Source organism: Mesoplodon densirostris, chromosome 5, assembly GCF_025265405.1.
Source record: "Mesoplodon densirostris isolate mMesDen1 chromosome 5, mMesDen1 primary haplotype, whole genome shotgun sequence".
Taxonomy (NCBI): domain Eukaryota; kingdom Metazoa; phylum Chordata; class Mammalia; order Artiodactyla; family Ziphiidae; genus Mesoplodon; species Mesoplodon densirostris.
Genome location: NC_082665.1, coordinates 105,679,636 through 105,705,365, shown reverse-complemented (window position 1 = coordinate 105,705,365; position 25,730 = coordinate 105,679,636). Strand labels below are relative to the sequence as shown.

At 40.9% G+C, this 25,730-nt stretch overlaps 1 protein-coding gene across 1 annotated transcript in view; it reads left to right on the top strand.

Moving 5' to 3' along the window:
• MCF2L2 (MCF.2 cell line derived transforming sequence-like 2) overlaps positions 1-25,730 on the top strand; it is a 242,370-nt gene that overhangs the window by 105,635 nt on the left and 111,005 nt on the right. The window contains 3 exon segments of the mRNA XM_060099191.1: positions 8,037-8,228; positions 10,612-10,803; positions 21,931-22,108. Coding sequence (XP_059955174.1) covers positions 8,037-8,228; positions 10,612-10,803; positions 21,931-22,108 — 562 coding nt within the window.

Here is a 25,730-nt window from a genome sequence, read left to right as displayed (position 1 = left end):
TGTGGAATACATGAATAGACAACAAATCATCCCAAATTGAGGAGCCAGGAATCAGTGCTGTGCCTCTGAGGTGGGAGAGCCAACTTCAGGACACTGGTCCACAAGAGACCTCCCAGCTCCACATAATATCAAACAGCGAAAATCTTCCAGAGATCTCCATCTGAACACCAGCACCCAGCTTCACTCAACGACCAGCAAGCTACAGTGCTGGACACCCTATGCCAAACAACTAGCAAGACAGGAACACAACGCCACCCATTAGCAGAGAGGTGGCCTAAAATCATAAAAAGTCCGCAGACACCCCAAAACACACCACCAGACGTGGACCTGCCCACCAGAAAGACAAGATCCAGCCTCATCCACCAGAACACAGGCACTAGTCCCCTCCACCAGGAAGCCTACACAACCCACTAAACCAACCTTAGCCACTGGGGACAGACACAAAAAACAACGGGAACTACGAACCTGCAGCCTGCAAAAAGGAGACCCCAAACACAGTAAGATAAGCAAAATGAGAAGACAGAAAAACACACAGCAGGAGAAGGAGCAAGATAAAAACCCACCAGACCTAACAAATGAAGAGGTAATAGGCAGTCTACCTGAAAAAGAATTCAGATTAATGATGGTAAAGATGATCCAAGGTTCTATTTCCCAGATCCAAAATCTTGGAAATAGAATAGACAAAATGCAAGAAACAGTTAACAAGGACCTAGAAGAACTAAAGATGAATCAAGCATCGATTAAAAACACAATAAATGAAATAAAAAATACTCTAGATGGGATCAATAGCAGAATAACTGAGGCAGAAGAACGGATAAGTAAGGTGGAAGATAAAATAGTGGAAATAACTGCTGCAGAGCAAAATAAAGAAAAAAGAATGAAAAGAACAGAGGACAGTCTCAGAGACCTCTGGGACAACATTAAACGCACCAACATTCGAATTATAGGGGTTCCAGAAGAAGAAGAGAAAAAGAAAGGGACTGAGAAAATATTTGAAGAGATTATAGTTGAAAACTTCCCTAATATGGGAAAGGAAATAGTTAATCAAGTCCAGGAGGCACAGAGAGTCCCATACAGAATAAATCCAAGGAGAAATACACCAAGACACATATTAATCAAACTGTCAAAAAGTAAACACAAAGAAATCATATTAAAAGCAGCAAGGCAAAAACAACAAATAACACACAAGGGAATCCCCATCAGGATCACAGCTGATCTCTCAGCAGAAACTCTACAAGCCAGAAGGGAGTGGCAGGACATAATTAAAGTGATGAAGGAGAAAAACCTGCAACCAAGATTACTCTACCCAGCAAGGATCTCATTCAGATTTGATGGAGAAATTAAAACGTTTACAGACAAGCAAAAGCTGAGAGAGTTCAGCGCCACCAAACCAGCTTTACAACAAATGCTAAAGGAACTTCTCTAGGCAAGAAACACAACAGAAGGAAAAGACCTACAATAACGAACCCAAAACGATTAAGAAAATGGGAATAGGAACATACATATCGATAATTACCTTAAATGTAAATGGACTAAATGCTCCCACCAAAAGACACAGATTGGCTGAATGGATACAAAAATAAGACCCATATATATGCTGTCTACAAGAGACCCACTTCAGACCTAGAGACACAGACTGAAAGTAAGGGGATGGAAAAAGATATTCCATGCAAATGGAAACCAAAAGAAAGCTGGAGTAGCAATTCTCATATCAGACAAAATAGACTTTAAAATAAAGACTACTAGAAGAGACAAAGAAGGACAATACATAATGATCAAGGGATCGATCCAAGAAGAAGATATAACAATCGTAAATATTTATGCACCCAACATAAGAGCACCTCAATACATAAGGCAAATACTAACAGCCATAAAAGGAGAAATCGACAGTAACACAATCATAGTAGGGGACTTTAACACCCCACTTTCACCAATGGACAGATCATCCAAAATGAAAATAAATAAGGAAACACAAGCTTTAAATGATACATTAAACAATATGGACTTAATTGATATTTATAGGACATTCCATCCAAAAACAACAGAATACACATTTTTCTCAAGTGCTCATGGAACATTCTCCAGGATAGATCATATCTTGGGTCACAAATCAAGCCTTGGTAAATTTAAGAAAATTGAAATTGTATCAAGTATCTTTTCCGACCACAATGCTGTGAGACTAGATATCAATTACAGGAAAAGAGCTGTAAAAAATACAAACACATGGAGGCTAAACAATACACTACTTAACAACGAAGTGATCACTGAGGAAATCAAAGAGGAAATTAAAAAATACCTAGAAACAAATGACAATGGAGACACGACGACCCAAAACCTATGGGATGCAGCAAAAGCAGTTCTAAGAGGGAGGTTTATAGCAATACAATCCCACCTTAAGAAACAGGAAACATCTCGAATAAACAACCTAACCTTGCACCTAAAGCAATTAGAGAAAGAAGAACAAAAACATCCCAAAGTTAGCAGAAGGAAAGAAATCATAAAAATCAGATCAGAAATAAATGAAAAAGAAATGAAGGAAACGATAGGAAAGATCAATAAAACTAAAAGCTGGTTCTTTGAGAAGATAAACAAAATTGATAAACCATTAGCCAGACTCATCAAGAAAAAAAGGGAGAAGACTCAAATCAATAGAATTAGAAATGAAAAAGGAGAAGTAACAACTGACACTGCGGAAATACAAAAGATCATGAGAGATTACTGTAAGCAACTATATGCCAATAAAATGGACAACCTGGAAGAAATGGACAAATTCTTAGAAATGCACAACCTGCCGAGACTGAATCAGGAAGAAATAGAAAATATGAACAGACCAATCACAAGCACTGAAATTGAAACTGTGATCAAAAATCTTCCAACAAACAAAAGCCCAGGACCAGATGGCTTCACAGGCGAATACTATCAAGCATTTAGAGAAGAGCTAACACCTATCCTTCTCAAACTCTTCCAAAATGTAGCAGAGGGAGGAACACTCCCAAACTCATTCTACGAAGCCACCATCACCTTGATACGAAAACCAGACAAGGATGTCACAAAGAAAGAAAACTACAGGCCAATATCACTGATGAACATAGATGCAAAAATCCTCAACAAAATACTAGCAAACAGAATCCAACAGCATATTAAAAGGATCATACACCATGATCAAGTGGGGTGTATTCCAGGAATGCAAGGATTCTTCAATATACGCAAATCAATCAACGTGATACACCATATTAACAAATTGAAGGAGAAAAACCATATGATCATCTCAATAGATGCAGAGAAAGCTTTCGACAAAATTCAACACCCATTTATGATAAAAACCCTGCAGAAAGTAGGCATATAGGGGACTTTCCTCAACATAATAAAGGCCATATATGACAAACCCACAGCCAGCATCGTCCTCAATGGTGAAAAACTGAAACCATTTCCACTAAGATCAGGAACAAGAGAAGGTTGCCCAGTCTCACCACTCTTATTAAACATAGTTTTGGAAGTTTTAGCCACAGCAATCAGAGAAGAAAAGGAAATAAAAGGAATCCAAATTGGAAAAGAAGAAGTAAAGCTGTCACTGTTTGCAGATGACATGATACTATATATAGAGAATCCTAAAGATGCTACCAGAAAACTACTAGAGCTAATCAATGAATTTGGTAAAGTTGCAGGATACAAAATTAATGCACAGAAATCTCTGGCATTCCTATACACTAATGATGAAAAATCTGAAAGTGAAATCAAGAAAACACTCCCATTTACCATTGCAACAAAAAGAATAAAATATCTAGGAATAAACCTACCTAAGGAGACAAAAGACCTGTATGCAGAAAATTATAAGACACTGCTGAAAGAAATTAAAGATGATACAAATAGATGGAGAGATGTACCATGTTCTTGGATTGGAAGAATCAACATTGTGAAAATGACTCTACTACCCAAAGCAATCTACAGATTCAATGCAATCCCTATCAAACTACCACTGGCGTTTTTCACAGAACTAGAACAAAAAATTTCACAATTTGTATGGAAACACAAAAGACCCCGAATAGCCAAAGCAACCTTGAGAACGAAAAATGTAGCTGGAGGAATCAGGCTCCCTGACTTCAGACTATACTACAAAGCTACAGTAATCAAGACAGTATGGTACTGGCACAAAAACAGAAAGATCAATGGAACAGGATAGAAAGCCCAGAGATAAACACACGGACATATGGTCACCTTATCTTTGATAAAGGAGGCAGGAATGTACAGTGGAGAAAGGACAGTCTCTTCAATAAGTGGTGCTGGGAAAACTGGATAGGGACATGTAAAAGTATGAGATTAGATCACTCCCTAACACCATACACAAAAATAAGCTCAAAATGGATTAAAGACCTAAATGTAAGGCCAGAAACTATCAAACTCTCAGAGGAAAACAGGCAGAACAGCTCTATGACATAAATCACAGCAAGATCCTTTTTGACCCACCTCCTAGAGAAATGGAAATAAAGACAAAAATAAACACATGGGACCTAATGAAACTTCAAAGCTTTTGCACAGCAAAGGAAACCATAAACAAGACCAAAAGACAACCCTCAGAATGGGAGAAAATATTTGCAAATGAAGCAACTGACAAAGGATTAATCTCCAAAATTTATAAGCAGCTCATGCAGCTCAATAACAAAAAAACAAACAACCCAATCCAAAAATGGGCAGAAGACCTAAATAGACATTTCTCCACAGAAGATATACAGACAGCCAACAAACACATGAAAGGATGCTCAACATCTTTACTCATTAGAGAAATGCATATCAAAACTACAATGAGATATCATCTCACACCAGTCAGAATGGCCATCATCAAAAAATCCAGAAACAATAAATGCTGGAGAGGGTGTGGAGAAAAGGGAACACTCTTGCACTGCTGGTGGGAATGTGAATTGGTACAGCCACTATGGAGAACGGTATGGAGGTTCCTTAAAAAACTACAAATAGAACTACCATATGACCCAGCAATCCCACTACTGGGCATATACCCTGAGAAAACCATAATTCAAAAAGAGACATGTACCAAAATGTTCATAGCAGCCCTATTTACAATAGCCCGGAGCTGGAAACAACCTAAGTGTCCATCATCGGATGAATGGGTAAAGAAGATGTGGCACATATATACAATGGAATATTACTCAGCCATAAAAAGAAATGAAATTGAGCTATTTGTAATGAGGTGGATGGACCTAGAGTCTGTCATACAGAGTGAAGTAAGTCAGAAAGAGAAAGACAAATACTGTATGCTGACACATATATATGGAATTTAAGAAAAAAAATGTCATGAAGAACATAGGGGTAAGACAGGAATAAAGACACAGACCTACTAGAGCATGGACTTGAGGATATGGGGAGGGGGAAGGGTAAGCTGTGACAAAGTGATAGAGCAGCATGGACATATATACACTACCAAACGTAAGGTAGATAGCTAGTGGGAAGTAGCCATATAGCACAGGGAGATCATCTCGGTGGTTTGTGACCGCCTGGAGGGGTGCGATGGGGAGAGTGGGAGGGAGACGCAAAAGGGAGGGGATATGCGAACATATGTATATGTATAACTGATTAAATTTGTTATAAAGCAAAAAATAAAAAATAAAAAAAATTAAAAAAAAAAAAGAGGGGCAGGTTGTCATCACCTGGAGTCACCATGTTTCCTAGTCTTAATATGAAAAGCTAAACCAGGGCAAATGTGGCACCCTGGATGCTCAAGCTGGTCAGCAAGGGTGTTTGTTGGCCTTCTGTCCTGGAGGCCTTTCGGGACGTGGCAGTCATCTGTCTTGACTCAGGTCAGTGTTTTTCACACAATTCCAGCCAAGCAGATCACTGCATCCCCTAGTTCATTGGTTTATTTATTCTTTTATCTTATTGACCAAATATTTATGGGATGCCTACTAAGTGATCTCATGGAGCTTATGTGTTGGTGGGCATGGGTGGAAGAGGGAGGAATCATACATTAAAGTAGAGGAAGAAAATACTTTCAGGTAGAAGTAAGTGCTATTAAAAAATGAAAACAAAGTGAGGGAGAGGGCCTGGGAGGGGGTGAGCTAAGAGCTTAGACCTGGGAGGAGCATCCCAAGGAAGGGTGCTGAGATAGGAGCTGGTTTGGTTGCCAGCCTTGTTAAAGCCACACCTCTTACCTGGATTACTGCAGTAGCCCCCTAACTGGTCTCCTTGCTTTCCCTCTTCTCTAGCATTCTTGACACCACAGCTGAAGCGATCCTTTCAAAAATATGAATGAGGTCCTGTCTTCGAAACCCTCCAGTGCCTCCCATGTCACGATGAATAAGAGACAAAGTGCCCACAGTGGCAGCAAGGCCCTCCCTGGTCAGATCTCCCTCTTTCCTCTCTGATCACGTATCCTCCTTTCCTCCTTGCTTCCTCTGCTGCAGCCACAGTAGCTTCCTCCTGCTACCTGAACATGTCAAACATGCCCCCATCTCTCAGCCGAGTTCTGCATGGTTGTCCCTCACTTCACACCTTGGCTCCTGTGTCAAGGGTCCCCAAGACCACACCCAGATTTGAAGATTTGCTAGGAGAGCTCATAGGACTCAGCATATAATTATGCTTATGGTTATGGTTTATTACAGTGAAAGGATACCAAGCAAAATCAGCAAAGGGAAGAGGTGCATGGGGCAAAGTCTGGAGGAAACCAGGTGCAGGCTTCCAAGGGTCCTTTCCCATTGGAGTCCCACAGGATGCACTTAGTGCCGCCAACAATGGCTTGCACCAGCATTGTAAAACGTTGTCTGTTGGGGAAGCTCATTAGGGGCTTAGTGCCCAGAGTTTTTGTTGGGGGCTAGTCATGTTGGTGGCCTCTGACTGGCATATACCGGAATTCCGGAATCCCAGAAGAAAGCAGATCTTCAGCATAAAACATATTGTTTGCACAAACAGTTTAGATACCATGAGCCATTCTGATTAAGGATGATAAGAACCCTCCTGACTTTCCCAGATGCCAGCCGAGGACCAACCTTGCAAGCAAGCCTTTCTAAGGATAGCAGTTTCAGGCTGCTATGTTAACTGTTCTGCGCAGCGTGGCCAGCACCTTCTCAGTGAGCCCTTCTCTCACTACCGTATTTAAAATAGCAGCTCTTCCACCAGTGCTCCCTGCCCTCCTCTCCCTGTTTGATTTTTCTCCATAGCTCTCACCACTGTCTAAGATATTATATTATCTACATATTTGTTTATTGCCTGTGTCTCCTACTAAAATGTAAGCTTTGTGAGGGCAGGGATTTTTGCCTGCTTTGTTTACCACCAAACCCCCAGCACCTGGACAGTGCTTGGTACATGGCAGGTCCTCAATAATACATGATGAATGAATTAAAAACAGGAAAAACTTGGCACATGTGGTTAGAATGAAACAAGCTGTGCAGAAAGAGGGAGGAGATACAGTTGCTAAACAGATGACATCAGAGCAGACAGGGACCTTGTGGGCTGCAGGAAATGGTTTAGACAAACATTTTTCTTAAGTCTCATGATCCCCCATAGGGTTGCCCAAACCAGATCTTTACTATTTTCTCAACCTCAGCTTACTCCCCACTCTCCTCAGGGCCACATGTTTGTCCCTTTTCCTTTTCCATCCAGTTGACAAGATAATTCAGTCTCCAATTCTGTGCAGTATAATAGTTCATGCTCTTCTGTCCTAGAATTTATCACAGTTGTAATAAGTTAATTATTTGTATAATTTGTTTAGTATCTGAGTTCTCCATTGAACTGAAAATTCCTGGCTTGTTAACGCTATATCCTCAGTGCTTAACCCAGAACTCCACAAATATTTGAATGAATGACTTGCTCTTCTTCAGAGTGCAGATGACCCTGGACTAGGCTAGACCTCCTGGGGACCTCGAACCACCCCAGTGCTTTCCCAGGTTCCCCAGCCCCAGTCTCTGAGCCTAAAACCTGATCAGCCTCTCCATAGCCTCCCTCCAAGTTTGGAGCACACAGTGCCAGGCAAATACCAGCCACACCATGACTCGGCTTCTGATGCATGGCTGTGGATGTTCACTTTGCAGGAGTCCTTGGAGAAGGCCCAGCTGCTTGCAGTAATTGGGGACCAGCTCATCCAAAGCCACCACTATGCAGTGGACTCCATCAGACCCCAGTGTGTAGAGCTCAGGCACCTCTGTGATGACTTCATCAATGAAAACAAGAAAAAACATGACATTTTAGAAAAGTCCTTGGAGTTGCATAGACAGTTGGACAAGGTGAGCAAAACAAAGCTGTGAACATGATGTCTGCAAAATGTTCTGTGAGACAGTCTTAATCATACTTGCCCTCCCTGCCCCCTCATGATTCCTGAGATGAAAGGATAAAGTCCTTCATGTGAAAACAGTGCTCAAGGGGCATTAAAAACTGTGCAGATTCTAAGTCAGAGGTATTGAAGGTCAAAAATGCCCCAAGCCATCCACCACATCCCATTCGAATAAACTATAAAGTCCATGTCCTCTGTGTGGACCCAGACTTAAAGAGTGTGTTTTGGCCTGGCCCTGTGGGGCATTTCATGATTCCCCATCAGGTGTAAAGAGAACCAAGCACTATAGTTGCAAAGTGCTTCTCCTCATGTAAAGGCATCAGATTGTGAATCCTTTTGAAGAAGCCTAAGTAATAACAACAATTATACACTCCTGCCATTTACTGAGCACCTACTATGTTCCTACCAGGAGCATAATTATGTCATCGATTTAATCCTCAAGACAACCTATGAGGAGGATATTAATGGCCTCATTTAACAGAGACAGAAATTGATATTCAGCATAGTTAAGTCAATGGGTCACAACATTTAGTACATGAGGTGAGCTTGCTATAATTGCAGATTTCCTGATGTACCACTCTGGAGACTCTGATTCAGTAGTGTGGGATGATGCCCAGGAATCAGTATTTTCCTCAAGTGCCCAGGTGATTTGGTGCAGGTAGTACATGAACAACACTGAAAAACCCTGGGGTAAAAGATTGCCCAAGACCACACATGGGGTAAATAGGGGATCACAGGTTTGAAGTGAGGACTGACAAATTCCAAACCCCAGACTCCTTAGACTAGACAGCAACACTATATGCAGAGTGCTCACGGGGAGGGGCATGGCCCCCGTTGCCCTTCAGCAGTGATCTCTGAGGCAAGTGCCAGTCAGCAGGAGCTGTGACTTCTGGAGCCTTCTCTGTCAGCTGTTCCCAGGCATCAGAGAGCTCACCGCTGTGAGTCAGCATGCTCCATTTCCACAATTGTTTCTCTCTGATAGCTGGGGGCGCACGCCCAGGCTGTTTACATCATCCCACTGCCAAAGGGATTTTAGTGTCAAGGAAATATAGCTGTTCCAGAAGCAAGTGGCTCAGAAGGGCCTGCCAGAGATAATAGCCTAACGCCAATCTGTGGACTGCGTGTGTGTGTGTGTGTGTGTGTGTGTGTGTGTGTGTGTGTGTGTGTCTGTCTGTCTGTCTGTCTGTCTGTCTCGGAGAGTGAGTAGCTGCTGTGACTCTGCAGAAGACCCTAGCTTAGTGTTTTCTGCAGATATAGGCATGATGTTTAAAGAGAACGTTTTCACAGTATATATCAAAGCATAATTTCCTATTATTTTGAAAATCCAAAAATACAGGAAGGAGGAGGAAAAAAGTTACTTATGGACACTAATTACATTCCACTCCCCTCCTCATCCCCACACAGTGGGAATCATCCATTTTTAAATATCTTTATGATTTTTTTGTTATTCTAAAAGTAGTACACATTCAGTTTAGGTAATTTAGGGAAAGTAAAGACAAATTTAATTTGCCTGTAATTTTCCCACTTAGAGATAACTACTTTAGAGAGCCCTCTTTTGGTCTTTTTTCTCTGTACAGTTATTTTACATAGCTTTTCAGGTCACAGGGTAAATGGAAATGCAGATGTACTTGCAAGGGCAGCTTTTTTTCACACAAATATTCAGACAGCACAATGGCCCCTGTCTTTCTCTAAGTTTTTTAAAAATTGAATTGTTAGAATTCATTACTTATCTGCTTTCATTCCAGCATTCTGGAAAGTTTAAGTACTGCTGTTCTGAGCTAAAAGCTTTGCATTCTTAGATGCTTCCCTTGGAAAGACAAACGCTAATAAATGCAAATGTGGACAGAGGACAGTGCTGTTCTTGTTAAAAGAGACATTCCCTCTCCCAGGAAGGCATGTAGGAGCCAGGTCTAAAGCCTCATTATTTACTCTGTGCTCTTGTAACCAATTAGGATGCAAGAAATTGGCCTAGAAGGTAAACCCAAAAAGCCACTGGTTGCATTTCTCTATGGTTAGACCAAACGTAGAAATACTCCACTCTTTCCTCTTAGAGATGTGGCAATTACTGTCAGTGGAGAAAAGAAGAATGCTTATATGATTTATTTTTTGACTAAGTGACTTCCTTTAAAGTACGCAGATGTAAAATTGATTTGGGCTTGTTCACCTCATGGTTATATTTATAGTGGTTGGACCTCTAAACTTGATGCTGTGCCATGACAATTCCTTGTTGTCTCAGAATCCTTGTAGACCCCATATGAGGTTGGACCTCCTGAGGACTGTGGTGGCTGAGTTGTGGGCAGGCTAACTGCAAAGGGCACTGTGTTTCTTTCTAAAAGGTCAGCCAGTGGTGTGAAGAAGGAATCTACCTCTTGGCTTCCCAAGCTGTAGACAAGTGCCAGTCCCGAGAGGGGGTTGACATTGCCTTGACTGACATTGAGACATTCCTGGGCACAGCGAAGGAGTACCAGTTGCCCAGCCCCAACGAGTTTTACAACCAGTATGAGCTGATGCTCACTCTTGATGTAAAGGTAACGTTTCTGAGTTATTTTGATCCTGTGGTTGGGAAAGGGATGTGGGGGGACTTTGCCTGTTGCCCAAGAAAACCTATGTAGGATGTACTGAGCAGATTAACTGGTTCTTGAGCCCTCAGGTGGCCTCTTAGACTCCTGGTCTGTGCTTCCTGGCAAACTGACCCTTCATGGCCTGATCCAAATATCACTTTCACTCATTCATTTCTCTGCAAATACTTATAAGCATCTCTGATGTATTAGGCACTGTGCTGAATGCAGAGGACACAATTATGAGCAGAAATAGATGTGGTTCCATCCTTCATGGAACTTACAGTTTATGTATGTCATACAGTTTATGTATGACATTAATAAATAGCAAACACAAAACACAAAAATGTGTTGCAAGCTGAGACAAGTGCTCTGAAGGATGGATTCACAGTTCTGTGGGGTATGTGACAGAGGAACTTGACCTGGACAGGGGGTCAGGGAGTTCCCTGGGAAAAGTCACCTGAGCCAAGGCCCAGAAAATGAGTAGAGAAGATGGGGGAGGCTTTCCAGACAGAAGGATCAGAGTGTGCAAGGCTGCAGTGCTGAAGGGAGCCTGGTACAAGTGCAGAACCCAAAATTCAGAATGGCTAGAGTACAGAGAACAAGGGAAGAGTCTTTGGGGTGAGATTAGAGAGGTGTAGATGAAGTGTGGCTTCGCTGGCCATATGAAGGAGTTTGGTCTTTATTCTGAGAGCCACTGAAGGATTTTAAGCAGGGGAATAACTTGATCAGATTTGCATTTTGAGTGGAGCACTGTTCTGTGAAGCCAGCAGAGTTATAGATAGTACACCTTCCTCTTAGTTCCACATCACCTTGTATGTACTTCTGCAGAAGGGGCTTTTTTACCTCTTTTGAGTCATGGACCCTTTTGCGAATCTGATTCACATATTTTCAGAGTTCCGCACACTCAAAATGATTGAATGGAGTTTGATGTAGGCACTGTTTACAAAGATATGGGCAGAATTTAGTAAACCCAATATGGATGGTGAAGCACCCTGGGCTATAAAGAAACAGGGAGCAGTTACCACCCCTAAGCCTGAAAGACAAAGGGGAACCCAAGAAGCACTACAGCTGTGACTGTAAGAGAGATAGCCAGGAAGATCTGTGGCCTTGGGCAGAGGAATGCAGCCACTGGTGGAGAAATATATACCCCTACTTTTCTCTCTCCCTCTCAGATTTCCTGGTGGTACATCTTACTAGCCAAATCCAGCTAAAAGCCCATGGGCATCTAGTGAGCCCATCTGATGGAGTCTGTAGAGGTCAGCCTCCTGGGACACAGAACAGTATAGAGAAGATATAGTTGGGGAGCAGACAGGGAATACCCAGCATATATAACTTTTTATGATTAATTTTAAGGGACACCCTGAAGTCCATCCATGGATCCAGGCTAAGAGACTTTGCTCCAAAATGATACATAACAAACTATTCTAGTTATTTATTTTTAATGTCTGTCTTGTCTGTTACACTGGGAGCTACAGTGAGGCAAGAGCCTCACCCATCTCTGTGTCCCTGTGCCTAGTCTGTGCCTGGTGTGCAATCCGTGTTTGCTGAACAAGTGGCAGGTGGCAGAGTGGGCCAAATACAGTGGGGGAAGCTTGGTGTGGGATTGTGCCTCAGTGATGTTCTTTCCCTGACTCTTCCCATTGAGTTTTGGTGGTAAGGTGTGATCTTGAGGGGGTACTGGGGGTGGTTAGGCAGGTCTACCTTCCCCTAACATAGGGACCCTTCTACTTCCCTGCAGAGAGGACAAAGAGAAGGCCCATCTGGTGTGTGTGCTATATTGTAGACCCAGGATTGGTAGCCTCATATCATATTACTAAAGCAGAACAGTCTCACTCAGCTCCATGTCCATTAGCTCCTCAAACAAGTGTATCAGGTCAACCAGGGAGACTTGTGGCCACAGCTGCCATTTTGGCCAACATCAGCAAACTTCCTGATCACACCACCCACCAGGCAATAAATAAAACTTAATAAACCACCTCTGGGAAATAGGCAGAAACATGGAGGAAGGAGAAGACCAGGAGAAATATTTATTTTAAAAATCCAAAATGGACCAAAAAAATCCCCCAAACCCATCTTTTCTTCTTTTGGTTTGGAGTAAAATTCTAGATTATAATATTTAAATATCCTGTTTGTCAGAGTTTTGTCCACTAAGGAGTAATGACTTGGTTGTCAAAACTGGTACTCTCTCTATATAAAAATAATCCTAGTTATATGCATATACACACATTGGTATAGACACATGTATCTCCTTGGGCAGTTGATGCCAGGCATAGAAACAATGAGCACACCCACCACCGAGATCTTGGTTTCTTATACCATTCTCCAACAGAAGAGAACAGGGCTCCTTGGAGAAATGTCTGTATCTAGGACTGGGAAAGGAAATACACAAAACGATCCTAGAGAGGGAGATCAAGATGGCAGAGTAGGAGAATGCAGAGCTTACCTCCCCCAACAAACACATCAAAAATACATCTACAAGTGGAGCAATTCTCACTGGAGACAAACGAGACTGGCAGAAAGACACTTACACAACCAAAACTGTAAGAAAAATCCACATGGAATCAGGTAGAAAGGGAAGAAAAGTAATCAGGTTGGGACCACACCCCTGGGAGGGGACACAGAAGAGGAGGGGGGTTACACAGGTTCAGAGATGCTCCCTGAGGAGTGAGCAGTTTGAACCACATATTGGGTGCCCAAGCCTCAGGGTCTGACACTAGGAGGACAAGTCCCTTTAGCTGGTTTAAAAAACAGTGGGATCAAACAACACATAAAAAAGATTATACACCACAATGAAATTGGATTCATCCCAGGAGCACAAGTATGGTTCAACATATGCAAATTGATCAATGTGATACACCATATCAACAAAAGAAAAGACAAAAGCCACATGATCATCTCAATAGATGCAGAAAAAGCATTTGATAAAATTCTACATCCATTCATGAGAAAAACTCTTACCAAAGTGGGTATAGAGGGAACATATCTTAACATAATAAAAGCTATTTATGACAAACCCACAGCCAACATAATACTCAATGGTGAAAAGCTGAAACCCTTCCCACTAAAATCTGAAATAAGACAAGGATGCCTGCTCTCACCACTTCTATTCAACATAGTATTGGAAGTTCTAGCCACAGCAGTCAGACAAGAGAAATAAATAAAAGGTATCCAAGTTGGAAGAGAAGACGTAAAATTGTCATTATATGCAGATGACATGATAATATATATAGAAAACTCTGAAGACTCCACACAAAAACTGCTAGAACTGATAAGTGAATTCAGCAAGGTAGCAGCATACAAGATTAACATAACAGAAATCTGTTGCATTCTGTACACTAAAAAAGGGAAAGTAAAAAACAATCCCTTTTAAAATTGCATAAAAAAAAAAAAAACGGGCTTCCCTGGTGGTGCAGTGGTTGAGACTCCGCCTGCCGATGCAAGGGACACGGGTTCATGCCCTGGTCCGGGAAGATCCCACATGCCGTGGAGCGGCTGCGCCCGTGAGCCATAGCCGCTCAGCCTGCGCGTCCGGAGCCTGTGCTCCGCAGCGGGAGAGGCCACAGCAGTGAGAGGCCCGCGTACCGGAAAAAAAAAAAAAAACCACTCAGGAATAAACCTGACCAAAGAGGTGGAAAGACTTATGTGCTGAGAACTATAAAGCATTAATAAAGGAAATTGAAGATGATTCAAAGAAATGGAAAGATATCCCATGCTGTTGGATTGGAAGAATTAATACTGTTTAAATGGCCATACTACCCAAAGTAATCTACAGATTTAATGTGATCCCTATCAAATTACCATGACTTTTTTTCACAGAACTACAACAAATAATCCTAAAATTTATATGGAACTATAAAAGACCCAGAATTGCCAAAGCAGTCCTGAATTAAAAAAACAAAGAGGGAGGCATAACCCTGAGACTTCAGACAATACTGCAAAGCTACAGTAATCAAAACAGCATGGTATTTGCACAAAAACAGATGTATGGATCAATGAAACAGAATACAGAGCCCAGAAATAAACCCACACACCTATGGTCAATTAATCTTTGACATAGGAGGCAAGAATAGACAATGGAGAAAAGACAGTCTCTTCAGTCAGTGGTGTTGGGAAAGATGGACTGATGCATTTAAGTCAATGAAGTTAAAACACTCCCTCACACCATACACAAAAATAAGCTCAAATGGCTTAAAGACTTAAATATAAGACATGACACCATAAAACTCCTAGAAGAAAGCATAGGCAAAACATTCTCTGACATAAATTGCAGCAATGTTTTCTTAGGTCAGTCTCCCAAGACAATAGAAATAAAAGCAAAAATAAACAGATGGGAGCTAATCAAACTTACAAGCTTTTGTATAGCAAAGGAAACCATAAATAAAACGAAAAGACAACCTACAGACTAGGAGAAAATATTGGCAAACAATGTGACTGACAAGGGCTTAATTTCCAAGATATACAAACAGCTCATACAGTGCAATACCAAAAAACAAGTGACCCAACTGAAAAATGGGCAGAAGACCTAAATAGACATTTCTTCAAAGAAGACATACAGATAGCCAAGAGGCACATGAGAAGATGCTCAGCCTTGCTAACTATCAGAGAAATGCAAATCAAAACTACAATGAGGTACCACCTCACACCAGTCAGAGTAGGCATCATCAAAAAGTCTACAAATAACAAATGCTGGAGAGGATATGGAGAAAAGGGAACCCTCCTACACTGTTGGTGGGAATGTAAGTTGGTACAGCCATTATGGAGGTTCCTCAGAAAACTAGAAATAGAACTACCATATGATTCAGCAATCCCACTCCTGGGAATATACCTGGACAGAACTCTAATTTAGAAAGATACATGCATCCCTATGTTCATGACAGCACTATTTACAATAGCCAAGACACAAAAGCAACCTAAATGTCCATCAACAGATAAATGGATAAAGAAGATGTAGTATATATATACAATGGAATATTACTCGGCCATAAAAAAAGAATGAAATAATGCCATTTGCAGCAACATGGGTGGACCTGGAGATTATCATACTAAGTGAAGTAAGTCAGAAAGAGAAAGACAAATACCATATGATGTCACTTATATGTGGAATCTAAAATATGACAAATGAACTTATTTACGAAACAGAAACAGACTCACAGACACAGAGAACAGACTTGTGGTTGCCAAGGGGGAGGCGGGAGGGAGAGAGATGGACTGGGAGTTTGGGGTTGTTAGATGCAAACTATTACATTTTGAATGGGTAAACAACAAGGGCCTACTGTATCGCACAGGGAAGTATATTCAGTATCCTGGGATAAACCATAATGGAAAATAATATAAAAAAGAATGTCTCTATGTGGATAACTGAGTCACTTTGCTGTACAGCAGAGATTGCCACAACATTGTAAATCAACTCTACTTCAATTTTTTTTATGAAGGCATTCAAACTGAAAATAATGGAGATAATGGAACTCATATACGCTGTTGGTGGAAATGTAAATTGGTGCCACCACTGTGGAAAACAGTGTGGAGTTTCCTCAAAAAACTAAAAATAGAACTTCCATACGATCCAGCAATTCTACTCCTGGGTATATGCCCAAAGAAAATGAAAGCACTAATTTGAAAAGATACAATGCACACCAATGTTCATAGCAGCGTTATTTATAATAGCCAAGATATGGAAGCAACCTAAGTGCCCATCAACAGATGAATGGATAAAGAAAATATATAACGCTGTGTATATATACAGTATATATATATGTGTGATTGATATATATACCTATATATATTCCACTATATATATATAGTGGAATATTACCCAGCCATTAAAAAGAATGAAATTCTGCCATGTGCAGTAATGTGGATGGACCTAGAGTGCATTATGCTTAGTGAAATGTCAGACACAGAAAGACAAATACTCTGTGTTAACACTTGTATGTGGAATCTAAAAAATAAAACAAATGAAGGAATATAACAAAACAGAAACAGACTCACAGATATGAAGAACAAACAAGTGATTACCAGTGGGAGAGGGAAGGAGAGAGGGCAAGATAGGGGTAAAGGATTAAGAGGTACAAACTATTATGTGTAAAATAAATAAGCTACAGTGTTATATGTACAGCACAGGGAATATAGCCAATATTTTATAATTACTTTAAATAGAGTATAATCTATAAAAATACTGAATCACTCTGTTGCACACTTGAAATGAATATAATATTATAAATCAACTATACTTCAATTTTTTTAAAAGAAGATGATCCCAGAGCATCTTATAGTGCCAGAAAGTAAGGAACTGATCAAAACAAAACAAAACAAACCACAATAATGGGACCTAGGAGGCAATTGAAAGAGCTCCCTGTGACCAATGCTGGAACAATTTGAGCAACAAAATTCATAAAGTAATACTGGATTACAACTCAAAGTATAAAATAGATATCATGAATCCATTGTGATATAAATACATGATGGGATAAATAAATAAATGGAGGAAAGGAAACTAATCTCCCATACAGAAGAATTCCAAATTATTTATGTAGATACTCTGGCCTCAAGGAGATGGAGCATAACTCCCCACTCCTTAAGTGTGGGTTGCCCATAATGACTTTCTTCCAAAGAGTACAGTGTGGGAAGGAAGAAATAAAAGAGTGACTTTACAGTGGAGAAACCTAACAAATACTATCTCAGCCAGGTGATCAAGGTCAACATCAAGAGTCTAAAGTCATATAGATAGTGTGTACTCTTGTTATGGTGTGATGAAAATGACACTTTATTTCTGTGGCCTTCCCCCCCAAAACCCTATAACTCTAGTCTAATTATGAGTAAAACACCATATAAATCCCAACTGAGGGACATTCTACAAAATACCTGACCAATAATCCTCAAAACAGTCAAGTTCATCAAAAAACAGGAGGGCTTCCCTAGTGGCGCAGTGGTTGAGAGTCCGCCTGCCAATGCAGGGGACACGGGTTCGTGCCCCGGTCCGGGAGTATCCCACATGCTGCGGAGCGGCTGGGCCCGTGAGCCATGGCCGCTGGGCCTGCGCGTCCGGAGCCTGTGCTCCGCAACGGGAGAGGCCACAGCAGTGAGAGGCCCGTGTACCACACACACACAAAAAAAAAAAACAGGAAAAGTTGAGAAACTGTCACAGCCAAGAAGAGCCTAAGAAGTCATGACAACTAAATGTAATGTGGTATCCTGGGAAGGGGGAAAGGTACATTAGGTAAAAACTAAGAAAATCTAAGCATAGATTTTATTTAATAATAATTTATTTTAATAATAAAAATAATGTATCAGTATTGGTTCATTAATTGTAACAAATGTACCATACTAACATAAGGTGTTAATCATAGGGGAAATTGAGTGTGGTATATAAGGGAACTCTCTGTACTATTTTGCAATTTTTCTGTAAATCTAAAACTCTTCTAAAAAATAAAATTTATATCTCAAGAACAGGTACTCTATGTCTAAAAGATTGAGTCTGTTACATTTAAGACACAGTGATGATCAAAACGACATCAGCAGTTAAACTGTTGTTCTTGTAGCAGCCACCCTGTCTCTGTCTGAGGCTCTTCAAAGTGTTTTTTCCTAATACATTGCTATTGTGCCATCCTCTTAGTGCTGCTGTTTTGACTTTTCTCCCTCATTCACTTTCACCGCCCAGTCCAGGGAATTAAACAATCTCAATAGCAAACAGCAAAATTTGATTCTTCAAATATTCATTGGGTACCCAGTTTGCCCTTTATTCTGGGGATCAACAATGAAAGTCACAGTCCCTGTATCAAAGTGCTGGCAGTATGGTGGAAGACAAACATGTCCCCAGTAAACGCTCCTTAGTCCAAGAGCAGATAGAATGGAAGGGAGTGTGAGGCACATAGCGGAGGCATTGGTCAGCTCAGCCGGGGGAGGCCAGGGTGTTCATAGGAGAGGATGCCTAAATGTGGTCTGGAAGACTAGGTAGGGGTTTTCAGGGAACATAAAGTGGAGGGAGGGGACCTCAGCAGAAGGAACAGAGGTGCAAAGGCAGAGAGGCTGGAAACGAGTATTAGGGAAACTGGCGCAGCTGGAGGCTGGAGTGTGAAGGGTGGGTACTGGCAGGTGGGAGACTGGAGGGAGACCAGGGTCAAGTCATGAAGAGCTCAGAGCTCCCGAATGAGGAGTCTGGACTTTATCCTGATGCAGCGGAGAGCCCCTGCAGGGCTTTTAAACAGGGAAGTTACATGATCATATTTAATTTTTGAAAGATAATTCTGATTGTGGTATGGAGAATGGATTTGCAAGTAAAAAGAGGAAAGAGGGGAATGCAATGGTTAATCTTGCACTACCTCCCCCTCATCTTGAGTTTAGGAATTTAGGGTCTCTTCTGACTGCCTCATTATTTCCAGAGTTCACCCTGGGGTCTCAAGAGAAAGCTGCAGAAGGGCAAAGGTGATCCAAGTCCTGTCTAGCCCAAGTGGTGAGTCACTGGGCTCTAGCATGTGACACTGACCTCATACTAGGGCTGTCCCCCACACAACACCAATTTGACAATCATTCACTGAGTCAGATCTCTTGATCTTTGAGCAGGAATTAACACCCATGTCTCAGTTTCCTCAAGCTCATCACTGGACCAGAAGGGCAGAGTAGTAGTGTCTTATAACCATCCCCCCAGAAATACATCACCCTGACATAAGCGAATTTGGCTTTTTTGGGGACTTGGACTCATAGCTGTGTAATCAGAACCTTTAGTCCATGGCACAACTGAGCTTCCTGAGGCCAGAGGCACATTCTCTGAAGTGACCTTTTATTTTTTTATTTTTTGTTTTTTATGGTGGGGGGTGTTTTTTTTGGGGGGGGGCGGTACTCGGGCCTCTCACTGTTGTGGCCTCTCCCGTTGCGGAGCACAGGCTCCGGACGCACAGGCTCAGCGGCCATGGCTCACGGGTCCAGCCGCTCCGCGGCATGTGGGATCCTCCCAGACCAGGGCACGAACCTGTGTCCCCTGCATCGGCAGGCGGACTCTCAACCACTGTGCCACCAGGGAAGCCCTGAAGTGACCTTTTAGACACAGACTCTGAGTAGGGGTCAGCAAACTACAGCCCATAGGCCAAAGCTGCTTGCTACCTATTTCTGTGAACCAAGTTTTATCAGAACACAGCTGCTCTCTTTCATTTATGTATTATCTATCATCTACAACTGCTTTTATGCTAAGACAGCCAAGTTCAGCAGATTCGACAGAGACCAGATGGTCTGCAAAGCCTGAAATATTTACTATTTGATCCTTTACAGAAAAATTGCCATTCCCTGGTCTAGATCAACACTTTGCAATAGAAATATAATGCAGGACTTCCCTGGTGGCGCAGTGGTTAAGAATCCGCCTGCCAGTGCAGGGGACACGGGTTTGAGTCCTGGTCCGGGAAGATCCCACATGCCGTGGAGCAACTAAGCCCATGCGCCACAACTACTGAGCCTGTGCTTTAGAGCCCGCGAGCCACAACTACTGAGCCTGCGTGTCACAGCTACTGAAGCCTGCACTCCTAGAGCCTGTGCTCCACCACAAGAGAAGCCACCTCAATGAGAAGCCCATGCACCGCCAACGAAGAGTAGCCCCCGCTCGCCACAACTAAAGAAGGCCTGTGTGCAGCAACAAAGACACAGCGCAGCCAAAAATAAATAAATAAATTAATTTTAAAAAATAATGCAAACCACACATGTAATTTAACATTTTGTAGTAGCCGCATTTTAAAAAGTAAAAAACAAGTGAAATCAGTTTTTAATAATGTTTTCTTTAACCTTTGTGCAAAATATTATTTCAACATACAATCACTATTGTACAATTAATTGTATTTTAACGAGATATTTTATGTTCGTTTTTCAAATAAGTCTTCAAAATCCAGCATGTATTTAAACAGACAGCGCAGCTCAATTCAGACTAGCCACATTCCAGGTGCTCAGTAGCCACATGTGGCCAGTGGATACTGTATGGACAGTGCAGGTCTACACTCAGACCCTCCAAAGAGTGAGACCAGCCCCAGATTTTGGTGCAGAGGTCAGCCTCAGCAGGGCCTTAGGCTGTAGGGGAACAGTTGTTGCATAGTTAACACCCCAGTCCTAGGGATCTTTGCTCTTTTGTCAGAAGATGGCCCAGCATAGAAAAGACCTTACTTTTTCCAGTTGCAAACTGTGGCAACCTCCCTCGGTGTGTGCTGAGCCTGTACTTTTGGAGTTCGGCGTCCTCAGACCACCCTGCGTGGATTATGGTGGTTCAGCTTTTCTAATTTTGGGTCCCTTGTTTGGTGGTTAAAATCATCCACAAGGTGGATGTCAGACTCGGCATGACAAAGAGAAGGCTACCCACTTCCTTGACCCACCAGAGCTAGAGGGATGTCCTTCTGGAAGAAACATATTCAGCTGAATTCAGGCGTTGGGGAAACTGAGGTGAAACAGGTCTTGTTTCTTGTTCTCCTGAACCTCTGCCTTAGGGCATATAGTCAGTTATGAGAACATGTTTGAGTTTCATCTTTCCCCTGGTATTTCTTCAGTTTCTTTCTTTCCTACTTATATATAAAGAAGGGGTCTCACAGGTTAAAATTTAAATGTGTATCCTTTTCATTACAGATCTTTGTGGTTCCCTTGATCCTGCCTCAGAATTTAACCACCTTTTTCCCCCAGAATACTTACAGTCTTTTCTCTATCAGGGCCTTTATTCAGGGTACATTTCTTATTTTGAAATCCTCCTGTTTTATAAGTTGGCCTAATGCCGTTCATTCATGGCCTGTGGCATCCTTTTCTACCGTGAATGGATATGGCTTAGTGAGCATTTACCCACTCGGCATATATTTACTGAGCACTACTCGGTGCTAGGCAGTGTTTCAGGCACTGGAGATAGAGTGGTGAAAAAGATACAACCCCTGCCAATCAAGTGGGAGGTACAGACTCTTAGAAGCACAATTCTGTACGAGGCGAGATGTGCAATGACCTGCATATAGATGCCCAGAGAAGGGTCACCTGAGGGAGGAGATAGGGAGGCAGGGAGGAGGGGAAGATGGGAGAAAGGGAATGCCTCATGTCCTCAGGCTCAGTGCAGAGTGACCAGCTCATGAGTTGCTTTTGTTCCCACAGGCCAAAGCCCAGAAAGTCCTGCAGAAGCTGGGTGATGTGCAGGAAATATTTCACAAGAGGCAAATGAGTCTGATGAAACTGGCAGCCAGACAGACTCGCCCAGTGCAACCCGTGGCCCCGCGTCCTGAGTTCTCCCCAAAATGGGTGTCACCAAAAATCCGCCAGCCCTCCACCTTGGGTAGGTTACTTGGGGAAAGAAGTTTTGTGGCTTTATGTTTCATCGATGCCCATGAGGGTTTAGATTATTGTTGCTTAAGATGCATAATGGTTACTGTTTTGACAGATATTATTTAAGATGTGGAATAGTACAGGCATTGAAGACTTAATAAATTTAGGTAAAACTGAGTGCCTGTATGCCAGGAAAAGCTCACAGTCTAGTAGAAGAATAATATAAATGCACAAATAACATTAGCATAATATAAACTCCATTAAGGATCTTTAAAAGGCCCATAAGATTCTATTAGCAATGGAGGGGTAAAATTGGTTCTTTGAAAAAAAAAGAAAAAAAAAGATGAGTCCTTACACCAATCCTACGTGGTCTTGATTACTATAGCTTACTAGTAAGCCTTGAGATCAGGTAGTGTAAGTCTTCCAACTTTGTACTTTTTCAAGATTGTTTTGGCTATTTTAGGTCCTTTTCATTTCCGTATTAATTTTACAGTCACCTGTCAGTTTCTGCTGGGATGAATATATAGATCACTGAATGAGTATATAGATCAATTTGGGGAGAACTTTTATCTCACCAATGTTGAGTCTTCCAATCCATGAATGTTATAACATTCCATTTATTTAGGTCTTCTTTAATTTCCCTCAACAATATAGTAGTTTTGAGTGTAAAGATCTTAGGCATTTCATGTTTTTAAAAAGCCCTATAATGAATTGAACTTACCATATATAACTATCAATAGGAATATATTTCTGTATAGAAATATAATCATATCATCTGTGAATAAGAAGTTTTACTTCTTCTGTTTCAATCTTTACGCTTTTTTTCCCCTTGCCTTATGATGACTGATGGCTGGGACTCTAGTACAATGTTGAATAGAAGTGGTGAGAGCAGATATCCATGTCTTTTCCCAATATGCAGGGAAAAAGTTTATTTTTCACCTTGAAGTACGATGTTAGCAGTAAGTTTTTCACAGATGCCTTTTATAAGACTGAGAAAGTTCCATTCTATTCCAGTTTGCTAGTTTTATCATGAATGATTATTGAATTTTTCAGATGTTCTATTTGGTGCATATATTGTGATGATCATATTTTTTTCTCCTTTATTGGTTTATATGGTGGATTACAATTATTTCTTTTTAAATGTTAAACTAATCATGTATTCCTGGGTAAACACTCTTGGGTATGATATATGTGTCATTTGTTGCCTCATGTATTTTATTAAGCACATATTCATAATTATTATGTCTTCTAGATATACTGGCCCTTTTAAAATTACGAAATATTTCTCCTTCCCTTCTTATCTTAATAAAAGTCCTTGTCTTGAAGTCTATTTTGTCAGATATTAATAGAGCCATTCCAGCTTTCTTATGCTTGGTGTTTGCATGATACGCTTTTTCCATTCTTCTATTTCTGTTTACTTTTAAAGTATATTTCTTGTAGACAGCTATAGTTGGGTCTTGCCTTTTAAAAACATGTTAACCTCTGCTTTCTAATTGGAGTGTTTAGTCGATTTTACATACTATGTAATTATTGATATAGTTGGATTTAGAGCTACTATTTTGTTATTTGTTGTCTATTTGTCTCATATGTTTTTTATTCTTCTGATCTCTTTTCCTGGTTTCTTTTGGGTTAGCCAAATTTTTAGTATTCCATTTTAATTCCTCTACTGGCTTTTTAACATACATACATAACTTTTGCATTGTTTTTTCCCCAGGTGTTTCTTTTAGGGCTTACCATGTGCATCCTTAATTTCTCACAATCTACTTTAAGTTAATATTGTAGCACTTTATGTAAATACAGGAAATTTGCAAAAGTATAGTTCCATGTGCCCTTTAAGCATCCTCTGTGCTATTATCCTAAATATTACATCTACATATGTTACATACCCCAATATTGTGTTATAATTTTTGCTTTAAACAGTCATATATCTTTTAAAGAAATTGGGAGAAAGGAAGAAAAAATGAAAAAAATTATATATATAATTTCATATTTTTATTTATATTTATAATTTTATATATATATATAATTTTATCTTTACCAACCTATTCACCATTTCTGGTATTCTTTATTCCTTGTTGAATTACCATCATGTGTCTTGTCTCTTCAGGCTGAAAACCTCCCTTTGGCATTTCTTGTTTTGCCAGTCTGCAACAAATTCTTTCAGTTTTTATTTATCTGAAAATTATGGGGTCTTTTGGTAACTCTCCATTTAGTACAGCTTACAGTCCCCTGTCTCCTACAACATATTAAACTTTTAAGAATTAAAAAGTTGATAACAGTTTAGTGAATTTCTTTCCTGAATTTTTCCACACACATGCATACACATGCACACTCAGACACACTTATGCACACATACCACAGAAACAGACAAACATTCACACACAGAGAGACATCCTTCTTGGATGTTTGGAAACAGGGCTTGGTTCTCCTGACCTCTCATCTAGTGCTCTTTCCCAAAACTAAATTATGCTCTTTTCGATGACTTTTGCTTCCCTTATTATTATTATTTTTTTAATTTGAGTAAAATTGCTTTACGATGTTGTGTTAGTTTCTGCTGTACAATGAAGTGAATCAGCTATATGTATACCCATATAAAGGACGTACGTTTGTTACAAGTAAACAAAGCAGGAATGATAGATTGTTTCTCAGCTTTTTGAACACAAGATTTCATAGTAGATAATGACCCTCCTAGGATCCACAGATCTTTGACATGTCTGAACAGGTATTGTTGACCTTGGTCAGGCAACTAGCTCATTTTGTATAACAATCCTGCACTTTTGTTTTGGAGATTAACCACCAAGTGTGGATTCTAGCTGATCACTAACAGGATTTTCAAATACATTTGTCTGATTTTTAGTAACTGAGTCTGTGCCAAGATAGACTATTATATTTCACAGTGTAAGGAACATGGTCAGAGCTGCTTAGAGACGGGAGCTGAAATCTCAGCTCTGACTCTTGGTAGCCAGATGTCTCGCATACAACATTCAACCTCTCTGAAGTACATAAGGAACATGAAAAAATTCTTCTGTGGCTATAATAATAGCTAAAATATACTGAGTGCTTACCACAATCTAAACACTGTGCATGCTAACTCATTAAGGCCTCTTAACAACCCCATACTGTAGGCTTTCTCATTATTCCCCATATACAGATGAAGAAGCTAAGGCTCTTTGATAACGTATGCTTCATGTGTGGAAGAGCAAAACTTGAGCGCTGGCAGCATGGCTCCCACGCCCCTGCCTTTAACTTCATTGCTGTACTTAGCGTTAAGGAAGGTGCTTCTCAGTCATGGGTGTTGCCAATTAGTGTATGCATTCCCAGCTTCCTGTTATTATGCCTGGAATTACTCAGGTTACAGAGATCCTGTAGAGAATGAGGAGCCCAATGGATTGTCCATTGTTATAAAATAGCTTCAGTGGTCACATAACCTGGGGCAGCAAACAGTACTTCACTACAGATTTCAACATAACATGTATGGGAAACCCACAGAAAGCCCAAGCTGCTTCCAGTTGGCTCACAGAACTTGAGGCTTGGGAGGGGCCTCTGGAGGCAAGACAGTCAACCTCCAACAAGTCTACCACAGATAAGCATCAGGGTGATATTGGTGGCATTAGCTGGATGATATTTTGGCC